Below are 13859 nucleotides of genomic sequence, written 5' to 3' on the forward strand. Positions count from 1 at the left end.
GTAACTTTGAATTTCTGAAGGTGGGTAATGAGGAAACAGAAAACAGGTTATTTGGATCAGTGCTCCCCTGAAAAACAGTAAGTATCTTTTTGAAGACATAAAAGCTAGAATTTCTCAGGTCAAATTCCAGGGCAGAATTAGAGTTCAGGAAGCAGTGCCAAAGCTACTTTTGCCCTTGGGATGGATTGCTAATCTTAGAGAAAGTAGCTGAGAGGTGGAGTTGTCTTTTCATCAACAACCAGAGCTGGAAAGACAAGGGTTGGGTTTAGTATCCACCAAATGGTGAAAGCACCCCTTTAGACCAAAGCCCAAGTCAGGGCTGTATCCTGGAGTCGGGGGTACAAACCGAAATTCAGTGGGTCATCTGAAAGGGCACAGAAAATCTTAAGCCTAAGTTCCAGACTGTGACCTCAGACACCTGGTAGAAAGAATGAAAAAACCTCCTTCTCTGGGCTCAAAACTACTTTGCGATGACAAAGCTAAACACACCAAGAAAGTCAGAATTGTTGGTAAATATGAGACTCATTATAGTGCCTCCCTCAAGAAAATAGTGAAGAAAATTGAAATCAGCCAGCAGGTTAAGTACACTTGCTCTTTCTATAGCAAAACCAAGATAAGATGAGCTGTGGGGATGTGGCACTATGTTCTTGCATGAAAATAATAGCTGGTGGTACCTGGACCTGCATGATCACTTCTGCCACCACAGTAAAGTCTGCCATCAGAAGACTGAAGGAACTAAAAATCTGTAGAAGCTTTGTTATTTGAAATATAGCTAGCCTTTAATAAATGAGTTAATTTATATAACATACAGATAAACAACAAAACCCAAAAACCTCTTAAGGAAGATAAAATCATCCCAGATCTTAAATTATTCCTTTTTTTTTTTTAGGTTTTTCAAGTACAAACATAATGAAGTACAAGGATAACCAAGACAACATTAACTAGAAGCAATATGAACTACAGATCCACAAAAAGAATCACAGTAGGCTGTACACACTGGAATTATCAGACACAAAGGGTAATCCACAGAAATAAAATTCTCACTTTAAAAATGCAGCAAGGCCTGTCTGGATGGCTCAGTTGGTTGGAGATTACCCCATATACCAAAAGGTTGTGGGTTCGGTCCCCAGTCAGGGCATGTACCTAGGTTACATGTTTGATTCTCGGTTGGGGCACATATGGGAGGCAATCAATTGATGTTTCTCTCTCACATCAATGTTTTTTTCTCTCTCTCCCTCTTTTTCTCTTTCTGAAATCAATAAACATATTCTCAGGGGAGGATTTAAAAAAATACAGCAAGAAACTGGATGACATAAAAAATAACAGAGCACATAAGAAAAAAAGAACCTAACAAAAATAGAATTAAAAAATATAAAAACATATTATGAACTCAATGAATGTCTTATGGCAGATTAAAAACAGCTAAAAAGTGAATTCATGATTTATAAGCTGTATCAGAATCTAGATGATGCAGATAAAATATAGAACATATACAAGAAAAATAGATACAGGAAATACACCAAGAAGGTCTAACATACATTTAGAAGTCCCAGAAGGCAAAGAGAGAGCACATTAGACAGAGGCAACATTTAAAGAGATTATAGCTGAAAATTTCCCAGAACTGACATATCAATCCACAGATCCAAGATTCCCCCAAAAAAACCCAAGTAATAAAATACAATGAAATCACTTACAGCAATGAAACTGCAGAAAAATCAAACACAAAGAGAAAATCTTGAATGCAGCCAGACAAAAAAAAATTCGTTTCAATAAGGCAACAGATAGCTGATTTCTTCATAACAAAAGGGAAGCCAGCAGACAATAGGAAGATACTTCAAGATAAAATTATCCAAAGAGAATTCTATGCCCAGCACAAATTTCCTTCAAATATTAAGGCAGAATAAAGACATTTTCAAAAAAAGAGTGAAATGAATTTGCTACCAGCTGACCTGCACTAAAGGAAATTCTAAATGTATTCATGCAGAAGAAAAATTATTCTAGATGGAAGCTTCAAGAGCAGCAAGGAACAGAGAGCCAAGGTGACAAATAAATGGGTAAATCTAAATGAATATTGAATAAAATAGTAATAACTTATATTTAAAGGTATACAAAATATGTGACAACATATAAATTGAGAGAAAGGTAAGTGGAATCATAAACCAATCGCCCATAAATTTCAAGTAATTTAAATAATAGAGATTATGCTCTCTGATCACAATGGTGTAATTATGTTAGAAATCAATAAAACAGAACTTAAATACTTATGTTTGGAAATTAAGAATTGTAATTCCAAATAATATCTATGGGTCAAATTAGGATAACAAATTCAGAAAATTCTTTGAAATTGATTAAGTAAAATAGGTATCAAGTCTTTTACTTACATTGTTGTTCAAGCAGTTGTCTCCATTTTCACCCCACCACACCCCCTGCCTTCCCACCCTTGAACCTACCATCCTCTTTGCCTTTGTCCATGGGTCTTTTATACATCATACATATGATCTTTGGTGGCTCTTCCCTTATTTTCCCCCATTATCCCTCACCCTTCTCCCCTCTGGTTACCGTCAGTTTGATCTTTATTTCAATGTCTCTGGTTATATTTTGCTTGCTTTGTTTTGTTGATTAGGTTCCACTTATAGATGAGATCATATGGTATTTGTCTTTCACCACATGGCTTATTTCACTTAGCATTATGCTCTCCAGATCCATCCAAGCTGTTGCAAAGGGTAGGAGCTCCTTTCTTTCTGCTATGTAGTATTCCATTGTGTAAATGTACTAGTTTTTGGATCCACTCATTTATGAGTGGGCACTTATGTTGCTTCCAGCACTGGGATATTGGAAATTGTGCTATGAACATTGGGGTCCATAGGTTCTATTAAATTGGTGTTTCAAGGTTCTTAGGATATAACCCCAGCAGTGGAATTGCTGGGTCAAAAGGCAGTTCCATTTTTAGTTTCTTGAGGAAATTCCATACTGTTTCCCACAGTGGTTGCACCAAGTCTGCATTCCCACCAATAGTGCACTAAGGTTCCCTTTTCTTCACAGCCTCAACAGCCCTGGTTTGTTGATTTGTTTATGATGGCTATTCTGACAGGTGTGAAGTGGTTTCTCATTGTGGTTTTAATTTGCATCTCTCTGATGGCTAGTGATGTTGAGCATCCTTTCATATGTCTCTGGGCCCTCTCTATGTCCTCCTTGGAACAGTGTCTGTTCATGTCCTTTGTCCATTTTTTAATTGGGTTGTTTGTTTTCCTAGAGTGGAGTTGTGTTCTTTATATATTTTGGAAATCAAACCCTTGACCAATGGAACAGAATAGAGAGCCCATAAATAAACCCAAGTATCCATGGTCAATTAATATTTGACAAAGGGGGATGTAGCATAAAATGGAGTAAAAATAGCCTCTTCAACAAATGGTGTTGGGAGATCCGGACAGCTACATGCAAAAAAATGAAACTTGATCACCAACTTGTAACACATACAAAAATAAATTCAAGGTGGATAAAAGACTTAAATATAAGTCACAACACTATAAAAGTCCTAGAGGAGAACATAGGAAAATCTCAGACATTCCACACAGCAATATTTTCACTGCTATTCCTCCTAGAGCAAGGGACATAAAGGAAAGAATAAACAAATGGGACCTCATCAAAATAAAAAGCTTCTCCACAGCCAAAGAAAACAGCAGTAAAATGTAAAGGGAATGAACCATATGGGAAAATATATTTGTGAATGATAGGTATCAAGTCTTGTAGAATGGAGCTTGTAGTAGGTAGGCAGAATTCTAAGATGGCTCCTGAAATCCTTCCCCATCCCCATATCTATACCTTCACGTGGCCAGACCTTACAACATGCTTCTCACCAACAGAATATGGCAAAGGTAAAAAGATTTTGGAGGTGTAATTAAGGTCCCTATTCAGTAGACTCTGAATAGCGATTACTGTGGGTGGCCCATCAGGCCTTTCCTGAAAGAAGAGACTCAACACAGCAGATTCTCTCTCCTTCTGGCCTGGAAGAAGCAAGCAGTAATGATGTGAACTGCTTAAGTGGAGGGGAAGCCCTGAGTGGCTGAAGGCCTCAGTTCTACAGCTGCAAGGAAATGAATTTCGTGAACAACCTGATGAATTAAGAGGACACCAAGCTTCAGATGGGAACACAGTCCAAGTGACTACTTGATCGTAGCCTTGTGAGACCCTGAGCACAGAACCCAGCTGAGGTTTGCCCAGACTCTTGACCCATAGTATTGTGAGATAACAAAAGTATGCTGTTTGAAACTGACAATTTGTTGTAATTTGTTACATAGCATAGAAAACTAACATAGAGCTACAGTAGGATTTAGAAGGAAATGTATAGTTTTTAAAAATATTTTATTTATTTATTTTTAAAGAGGGAAGGGAGGGAGATAGAGAAAGAGAGAAACATCAATGTGCGGTTGCTGGGGGTTATGGCCTGCAACCCAGGCATGTACCCTGGCTGGGAATCAAACCTGCGACACTTTGGTTCGCAGCCCGAGCTCAATCCACTGAGCTATGCCAGCCAGGGCAGAAATGTATAGTTTTGATATATATTAGAAAGTTAAAAATTTGAGCTAAATACCCAAGAATATAGAAATATGACATTAAACTCAACCTAGAAAAATAGAAATCATGAAAAAGCTGAAATCAATGACACAGACAACAAATATATAACAAGAAAACCACCAAAATATTTGCTCCTTGAAACAATAAAAGTGATAAACCTCTGGTAAGACTGGTCAAGTAGAAAAGAAGATACAAATAATAGTATCAGAAATGAAAAGAGGAACATAACTATAGATCTGACATGTTAAAAAGATAAGAGAACAGGAATAACATTGTGCTGATAAATTTGAAAATGTAGATGAAATAAACACATTTTTAGGAATATTCAGTTTACCAATATTACATAAAATACTCTTATTAATAAAACTGAATCAGTATCCAACAAAGATGCCAGACCCAAAACACACTTCACCAAAGATTCCTGATTTCCTTCTAATTCAAGACAGAAGTAATGCAAATCTTACAGAAGCTCTTCCAGGTAACAGGGAAAGTGAGCCACTCTCCAACTCATTTTTTAAGGCTATACAATATTGATATTAAGCAAAAATCTTAAAACAAACCAAATCCAGCTATAAAAAACAAACAAATCACATCATGGCCAGATTGGTTTTACCTCAAGAAAAGAAAGTGGTTTTAATGATAGGAAACAAATCTGTGTGACTGATGACATTAAGAGAATAAACGTGTAAAAAATGATTTTTCTCAATAAGTACAGAAACACTTTTGATAATAGTCAACTTAATGATTATAAAAATAAATCTCAGCAAACTCAGAATAACAGGGAAATTTCTAAACTTAATAAAAATACCATAAATTGCTTATAGGATACATTGAAAGCATTCCCAGAGAACAGCAACAAAACAAAAGAGCCTATTATGACTTCCATTCAACATCCTACTAGATGAAGATCCCTGCAAATGTAATTAGACAAGGAAAAAAAAGGAACAGAAGGTACTGGGGAACAGAAAGACAAATTTGTCCTGACTTGTAGATGATACAATTGTATACATAAAGTCCAGAAGAATCTACAGATGAATTGTCAGAATTGAAAAGAAAAATCAGATTAAAAACTGTGTATCAATATGCCAGCAACAGGAAAAAAAAATTTAAAGTTACTTTTTATAAATGCATCAAAAATATTAAAAACAAGAAAATGAGATTTAACAAAATATATAATATGTACTTCAGTGAAGAAAATGACAAAACTTCGCCAAAAGATCTAAGGCTTTAACAATGGAAGGATATGTTCATTCACTAGAAAATGCACTATTATAAAGAGGAGATTGTTCACAAATTCAATACAATTCCAATCAAAAGCCTAAAGGACTTACTTATTTCGTTTTATTGATACTTGTGTTAATGCTAAACTTTGTACAAAAATGCAAATAATCAGATAGCCAAAATCTTGAAAACAAGGTATTAAGACCTGTTTTCCCAAATAACAAGAACTTAAGCCCTGGCCAGGTAGCTCAGTTGGTTGGAGCATCATCCTGATACTCCAAGGTTGCAGGTTCCATCCCCAGTCAGGGTAAATCCAAGAATAAATCAATGAATGCATAAATAAGTGGAAAAAATTGATGTTTCTCTGTCTCTGAAATCTATTTTTTAAAAAAAGACTTTAAAAAGGTTTAGTCATTAATACAGTGTGTTACTGGTGTAAGGACTAACTGATCAATGGAATAGATCAGAAAGCCCAGAAGCAGAGACTCATGTAAATAGGGGTACTTACTAGATGACCGAATTGCATTCCAAATCAATATAGATGAGCTGTCAAGCAATTAAAAAAGAAACCTGATTACCTACCTTATCTTGTATAAAACTTAATTCAAGTAGAAAATACACATATTTTAGAACATAGCATAAGAAAAGATATTCATGACCTCAGGATAGAGAAATCTCTCAAACAAGATATAGAAACACCAATACAGAAAAAGAGTGATACATTTCACCAGAAAGAGAAAGATAAAAACAAACTGAGAAGATATTTGAAATAGTTATAACCAAAGGATTAGTCTCCTGAATACACAAAGGAATCCTGTTAATAGGAAAATGTCAAACAATCCTCTTTTTAAAAATGGGCAAATAATTTAAACAAGGACTTTACAAGAAAGTCAAAATGGTAAACCCATGAGGAAAAATAATTAATCTCAAGGAAATACAGATTAAACAATGATTAAGTATATTCTATAACAAATGTACATACATCTATAAAAATAACAGAAATATCCAGAAGATTTTCAAGTTTTCAAGTCTGACAATACCAAATGTGGAACCTTCTAACAATGCTGGTGAAAACACTGATACAACTGCTTTAAGAAAGGTGAACATTACCTAGTAAAAATGAAGACACACACATTCTATAAGCAAATAATTCCATTCCTAGATGTATTCTCAAAAGATCATACACATGTGCAATAGGACATACAAAAATGTTCATAGTGGATTTGTTCATAACAGCAAAAAAACCCTGAAACAATCCTAATGCCATTAAGTAGAAAACACATAACTGCGTATAGTATATAACTATGTATAGTATACTCATATAATGGACAGTGATGAAACAAGCCACAGCCATATGCACCAACATGGGTGACTTAGCAAAACAAAGTCACAGTATGATACATGTAATATTCTATTTATTAAGTAGAATTTATTACTCACTAAATTTTATTTATTAAAGTTTACTTTTTGCCTGATTTAAAAAATATATTTTTCAGGAATACTATCAGTACTGTTCAAAGTGTGGTCTATAGACCATACTGAACTGCTACAGGCTGATTCAGAGATAAGCACAGCAAGTGACAGTTTGATGTTGCCAAAATCTTCGAACATGTGATTTTGTATTTCTAAAAATATCTGTGATCTTTGGAAGTTATTTTAAAAAGCAATTTGAGAAGATTTATGATAACTGGTAAAAATATTTTTAAAGAATAAGAAAATTATTTTCATTACAAGCAGAACATTGGTTATCTCTGTGAAGAATTTCAGGTGTGTGATCAGGAAAAGATACATAGGAACATTTTGTGGTGGGGCTAGCAATGTTGAATTTCTTAAACTGAGCATTTGTTGTATCAGCATGTGCTTTGTAATTTTACTTCTCTTTAACCTGTACATGTTTAATACTCTCTTCTGTATTATGGCAGATTTCACAATTTTCAAGTTTGAAAATTTATTATAGATAATACCAATTTTTTAAAAACATAAACATATGTCTATAAAAATAACTGAAAAACATCAAAATGGATGGTAGGATGATGGGTGGGTTTATTCTTAGAACCATTATTTCTCAAATTCTTTTTAAGGTAGGAGTAATCACTAGCAAATACCAACACTAAAAACAGATTATACCGGACCATTGTTACTTCTCAATCTCAGGAAGGAATGTGGTCATTTCTAATGATATCTTATAGATAAAATGGAAAAAACAGAGTGAAAAATAGAACATTTGAAAGTTTAGGGATAACATTCTGTATTTTCCTCCAGAATTTGGAAACAACTGAGATGGACAAGAGATCATCAACTTTATTAACAAAGTTAAAGAACATGTTTTTCCAACCTGTAGCAATGGGTACTGGCCAACAGTCCATATACCTAAATTAGAGTTCACTCCACTCAGCTGTTGTCCTAGCTAGACAACCATGGGTATCCCCTGTGGGTAGACTGAGTTAAACTTTTTGGGATGAGTCTTTCACCCTATATACAGGGTCCAGCACAAATAATGCCCCCTTTTTATTACGGAAATCTTTTATTACAAAATCATAAGCATGTAATTGTATAACATAACAATATCACACCCAAGCACAGCATAACACTTTAAGTGAAATGTTCAAATTGCTGTCCATCTCATGCAAGACACTCATATACCCTACAAACCACACTCAAGCAAGCCTTACTTCTGCCGGACCCTGTGATTTCTTCCTCTGATAGCACCCTATAAATGCTTTGGCGGCTAAGGTGGCCCCTGAATGGCCCCTTCAAGGCCATTCTGCTTCATTACTTAATATAACATTACTTGCTTATATAATTATCCGGCCTCCCCAAACTAAGTTATGTTCCTGGAAGTCAGACTATCTTGTTCAGTTTTGAAACTTCTAGCAGATTATTACAAAACCATGATTTGAACTTGAAACCAAAGCTCTGAACCAATATTGAGCTACACTGAAATCAAGACAGTTAAACCTTCAGAGATCTATCCTTTAACTAGTGTTTGTAAGGCAACACTGCCTGGTGGTTGAGAAAGAGGGCTCTGGAGCCAGATGCAATAGTTTGTATTCACATTCTGCTAACTACTGAGCTATGGGCAGGTTTCCTAACCTCTTTATGCTTCTGTGTCTTCTCGTCGGCACAATGGGAACTCCTTAGTTCATAGGATTATTGCAAAGATAGTATGTATCCATACAAGTAAAATATTTAGCACAGCGCCTGGCACAGGGTAACCATTCAATAAATTTTAACTAAAATAATTGTTATTTATTTTTGTAGAATTTTGCCCAGAAACCAGAATGTCCCCTATAACTACATTAATGAAGGGAAAGAAAAAAACTGAGGCACCTTGGCATTATACAACCTTAGGTTAATTTACTTAAAAACTAAGAGGTTCTCCGAGAACTGAAGGCTTAAACTGCTTTCACCCAAACTTTCAGTAAGAAATGCAAAACATGTTAAAAATGAGGCAGTTTAGAGGTGGTACAAATTTCCCCTGCTTTCTGAAAATAGAATGTTCCTATGATAACTTTCATAAGCAGAAAAGAGGTAAAGCAAAGAAAAATTACCACTTATATGGAAAAAACTTTAAGTGTTCCCAGACCCACAAAATAACCTACCAAATAACACATAAAACCTAAAACAATACTAACATAGAACAAAAGCAGTGTCACTCACGCTGCTCAGGGTACGTGCTGCTTCTATAATGGCTCCCTGAAAGACAAATGCTGAATGCTGTTTTCATTTTTCACCATTTCTTGTAAAAGAAAAATCCTCTGGATTTCTTCCAGTTAGTGAAAACAGGCACATGTAATACAGATCTTTTGTAAAAGGGAAGTGGCATACATGAACTTTTGAAAAGTGGGGGTTACCTGTTATTTCTTTTTTGTCTTGCCCAGTCCCTAAGATGTTTTGATGAAAAATCAAATAAATAATCACTCTCTTCCTACAAAAATTTACTCCAAGCTCCAAGTTCATAAGGAGTTTAAAAAAATTTAAATCCTGACAAAAACAAATCAGCTTGTTGAAAGATTTTTTTATTCTACAAGAATTGATTGAGGCAATCCTACAGAACCATTATCTGTTTAGAGAAATTTGTTTTTCCAAAAATAAATGAAAAACCCCTCATTTATTAATTTAATTTTTGAAAACAGTCATAGGATCTGCTTTGTCCTATTTAACTATCAATGTTACACACTTATAAACTGAAGCAAATATGGATAGTACAGAGATTTGAATGAAATCTTTCAAAGAATAAAATTGCTTTTCAGTCCATTGTATTTTCAAAGTTGATTACCATCAAGCCAGAATGAAAGTTACAAACCACATACCATTTTATTTCTTTTTAGAAAAAAGGCTTCGATTATTAGCAAAGTAATCTTATATCTTCATGGTTGAAATTTTAGTATAAACTTGTATATCAAGTCCCTTTCCATTATTTATTTTAAAAATATATACAGCTAATGATGTTTAAATATATATTCTGAGCCATATGTCCAAATATAAATATTTGGGAAATTCAAATTGTTGCATCAAGCTACAAAAGAATTAAAGAAAAAAAGATGAGCTACAACTTATATATTAGGAGGAAGAAAAAAGTTTACTTAACATTTATGTCTGTATAGATATGTATTCTTTCATATATATATACATACCCAGTTGAGTATAGACAGTCATCAAACGTTAACCAGTTAATACAGACTAGACTAAGCCTGTACTATTTTGTACAACAGGTAACAGTGGTGATTTCAAACATTTTAATATATTTCAATAGTTTCATCAAAAGTTATTTGTAGAAATAATCTAATATTAAGAAGTTTTGATAGGCACAGATGAAATAAATGCATTATCTATGCCAAACTCAGCACACTGATAGTACCTGACTCTGCTTAATTATGGTCTAAGTATCTGAGCATAACAGAGCAGACAGGTAACCAGAAAGGACATTTAACATACATCCGTGCTATGAACCACATTAACATTAGTGCTGAAAATGTTCAAACCTAAATACAGAGGGACATATAAAGCTGCAGGGCAACTCCAATATAAGAATCCAAATAGATAAAGCTGCAAAAATTTAAACTTCAATTCTTAATCTGTTATTAAGGATTAACTATTTGGTCTTCAAAAATTTTAGAATTAAAGAAAAAGCTGAAGTTGAAAATATGTTTATCCTTTGCTACACTGCAGCATTTGAAATTAGCCAGCATGACAACTTTAATTCCTTTTGCTCTTACATGCAGTAGTGTACATATGCATTTTAAGACAGCTTAAAATTGAGTTAACTTTTAGTCAGTAGTGGTGACTAGAATTGCTACCTAATCAGTATTCTATGGTACCACATATCAAAGTCTCTACAACATAAGTCTTATTCGCACTTATCACCTTTGGGTGAGGGAGGGAGGCATGACAAAAAAGCAGTTGCATTTTTTTTTTAAAGCAGAAAAGCTTTAAACACCTATACAGTTTTGCAATATCTTGGGTTCTATCTTAGAATACTTAAAACAAAATCTTATTTCAGTCAGCTCAATCTATACAAGTTATAAAATACAAACACATTCTAAACCATATAGTGTACAGAATATGAGCTATTTAATATTCATTAAATGCAGTACAATCAAAGATGAAGATTATCAAATAAAAAAACACACACAGTGTTCTAAAAGTCATATTAGGGATTCTAACCAGAGATTATACAAATTACATGTGCAAGACAAAAGAGAAAGAAAAGAATAGAAAAAAATCCAAAAAAAAACCTAACTTCTCAGTGCATCACACCTATTGGGATTAAACGTATGGCACTTTTAAGATACTAATATTATTACTGTCAATTAAAGCTGGGAATGACTCAAAAACATGAAAACCACATAAGGGCAAGAACCAGCCAATTTAACGTTTAAATGAAACAGATCACCTTTTTTCTTTGTAAAAGCACTGAAAATGTAAAGTGTGCAGGTAACTCACTAAACTTTTTCTTAATCTCATTTGCCCCTACACTATAAGACATTGAAGTATCTTAAATTATGCTGTATTTATTCTATCTGGTATGACAGTCTGATTTTTAAGGCCTGTTTAAATTCCATGATGTTACTGAAACACACTATTTTCTGTGTGGTAAGAATGTATTTATGAAAAAAAACAAAAAACAAAAAACAACATCTGGTTATAAATCAAACCCCCCCGAAACAAAACCCTGACATTTTCCAAGCTAGTGAAAAATAAGTTATACCATGATGTATCAATTTAAAATTATATCAATATTAACAAACATTTCTATGGTAGACTTTTCCCCCCATAAAAATTAAACAGTGCAGAATAGGGCTTGGGCTACAACTAATCACATTTGGTTTTCTGAAAATCAAAACCTTATTTACTACAAACAATTAAAAGGCAATTTTCTTCCTCCACAACATATGTAAATATTAAATTGAAGGTTTTAAAAATATCCACTACCTATAAGAAAAGTATATTTAAATGGCAAAAAGGAATCAAAATACCAAAGTTTAGTGTGCGAATAGTAGATATAAACAACCAAGAAAAGTGTAGATCATTGGTGTTGAATATTTAACATGAATAGCCCAAAATAAGTTCCAAAGTTTTTATACCTTTACAAATAAAAAAAGGTGTCCTTTCCACAGTTTGGGGATATTCACCATACATCCCCCCAAATAAGTATATGAGTAAGGTTTTTAAAATGTTGCCAATATTAAGTTCTTCAGTATCTAAAATTAATTAGAGGACAGCAATATTACAGTGGCAATGGTGCATCAATTCTCAAAACGTAGTTATGATCCAACACGAGTTGTGGTGGTTCTTTTATCTGAGAAAAAGCTTTTCAGAAGAAAAACCTGCCCTATGCTAACCACGAGAAGAATGAGGGCTTCTCCTATTGACCAATAGGCCACTCTTGTATTCAGATCTTCTGCTCTGCTTCGGCCTTGAGCTTCTCTCAAACGGAAATGAGTCTGATAGTCAATGACAGACTTCAGAGCTTCATGAATGGAAACACAGGCAGATTCCATCTAAAGAGAAATATTTCCAGTTATATGTTTAATACTTACTGTACAATTCATTTAGCATAGTCATATTTTCATTTCATCTTAATTCTTTATTTCATTAATATTCTACTAAATTGGCATTCATTCATTCACACATTTATGCCACTGGTCCTAGCAATGCAACCCTTACTGCCTTTACTCATTCCCACTAGTACAACTGGAAAGGTCAGATCCCATAAAGCAGCTGATTGCTGCAGACTAAATGTCACAGGTGTCGCATCTGTAAGGATGGAACATCAAGCTCACAGTAGCAGAAATACTTATCAGGGAAGATTTGTGGCTGTAAAATTACAAACCCAGATTCCCCAAAGAGGAAGGATTAGGAGAAAGAGATTGGGCAGAACAGTAAATCTGATCAATAAGAATATCCAATTCCAAATAAAATTCTAAGTATGGCATAAAAATAGTTGAATCTGAAAATAATGACAGAGTGGGAATATCTTTTTTTTACATTTACCAATTTGCTAAATAAGTCTTTTCCCTCACGTCAGTGAACTAAACCATTTATATGTTTTCAATGGGATCCAAGTTTCAGTTTCACTGTGTAATCAGTTTGTGAGGCTTCATCTGAAGACACCTTACTGTTAATACATTAATTATACCACCTGACTTGAGAAGGGTTAAATGTCTAATTTTTTAAATAAATCAGAGCTTAATATTTTTCTTTTGCTCAAAACAATCCTGGTGATGAAATACATGCTTTATTATATACTTATTTTACATTACAAACCATATATTAAGAATTTAAAAAACAATCTGTCTTAATTTTAACCAAGGAATGTAAACATTAGAAAATAATTCAAATAGTCAATAAAATTCTACCAAATTATGAATAAAAGCAATAATTGTAAACATATTCCATTAAAGGTGCTTTTAAAAAAGTATAAAATTATGGGATCTACAGATTGAATTTACCTATTTAGAATACTCAAACATTTTTGCTGTTCTTTTTTTTCAGCCAGGCCCCTAGGAATGAAAGATTAGCAAAAGTAATCTTTCTAAAATGAGTGCTAAAATTAGTAA

At 33.8% G+C, this 13859-nt stretch overlaps 2 protein-coding genes across 2 annotated transcripts in view; one reads left to right on the forward strand and one right to left on the reverse strand.

Moving 5' to 3' along the window:
- The window catches only part of LOC123818033 (TIR domain-containing adapter molecule 2), a 49163-nt gene that overhangs the window by 25458 nt on the left and 9846 nt on the right, over positions 1 to 13859 (reverse strand). The window contains exon 3 of the mRNA XM_045837904.1: positions 12673 to 12800. Within this exon, the coding sequence (XP_045693860.1) occupies positions 12673 to 12800 (128 nt within the window). The remainder of the gene's footprint in view (positions 1 to 12672; positions 12801 to 13859) is intronic.
- On the forward strand, positions 431 to 765 carry LOC123818035 (60S ribosomal protein L37a-like). Its single transcript, XM_045837906.1, is given in 2 exon segments — positions 431 to 641; positions 644 to 765. Coding segments are annotated over 2 exon segments (333 nt in total).

Source organism: Phyllostomus hastatus, unplaced genomic scaffold (assembly GCF_019186645.2).
Source record: "Phyllostomus hastatus isolate PE091 unplaced genomic scaffold, TTU_PhHast_1.1 phas_contig_254, whole genome shotgun sequence".
In the NCBI taxonomy this organism is placed as follows: domain Eukaryota; kingdom Metazoa; phylum Chordata; class Mammalia; order Chiroptera; family Phyllostomidae; genus Phyllostomus; species Phyllostomus hastatus.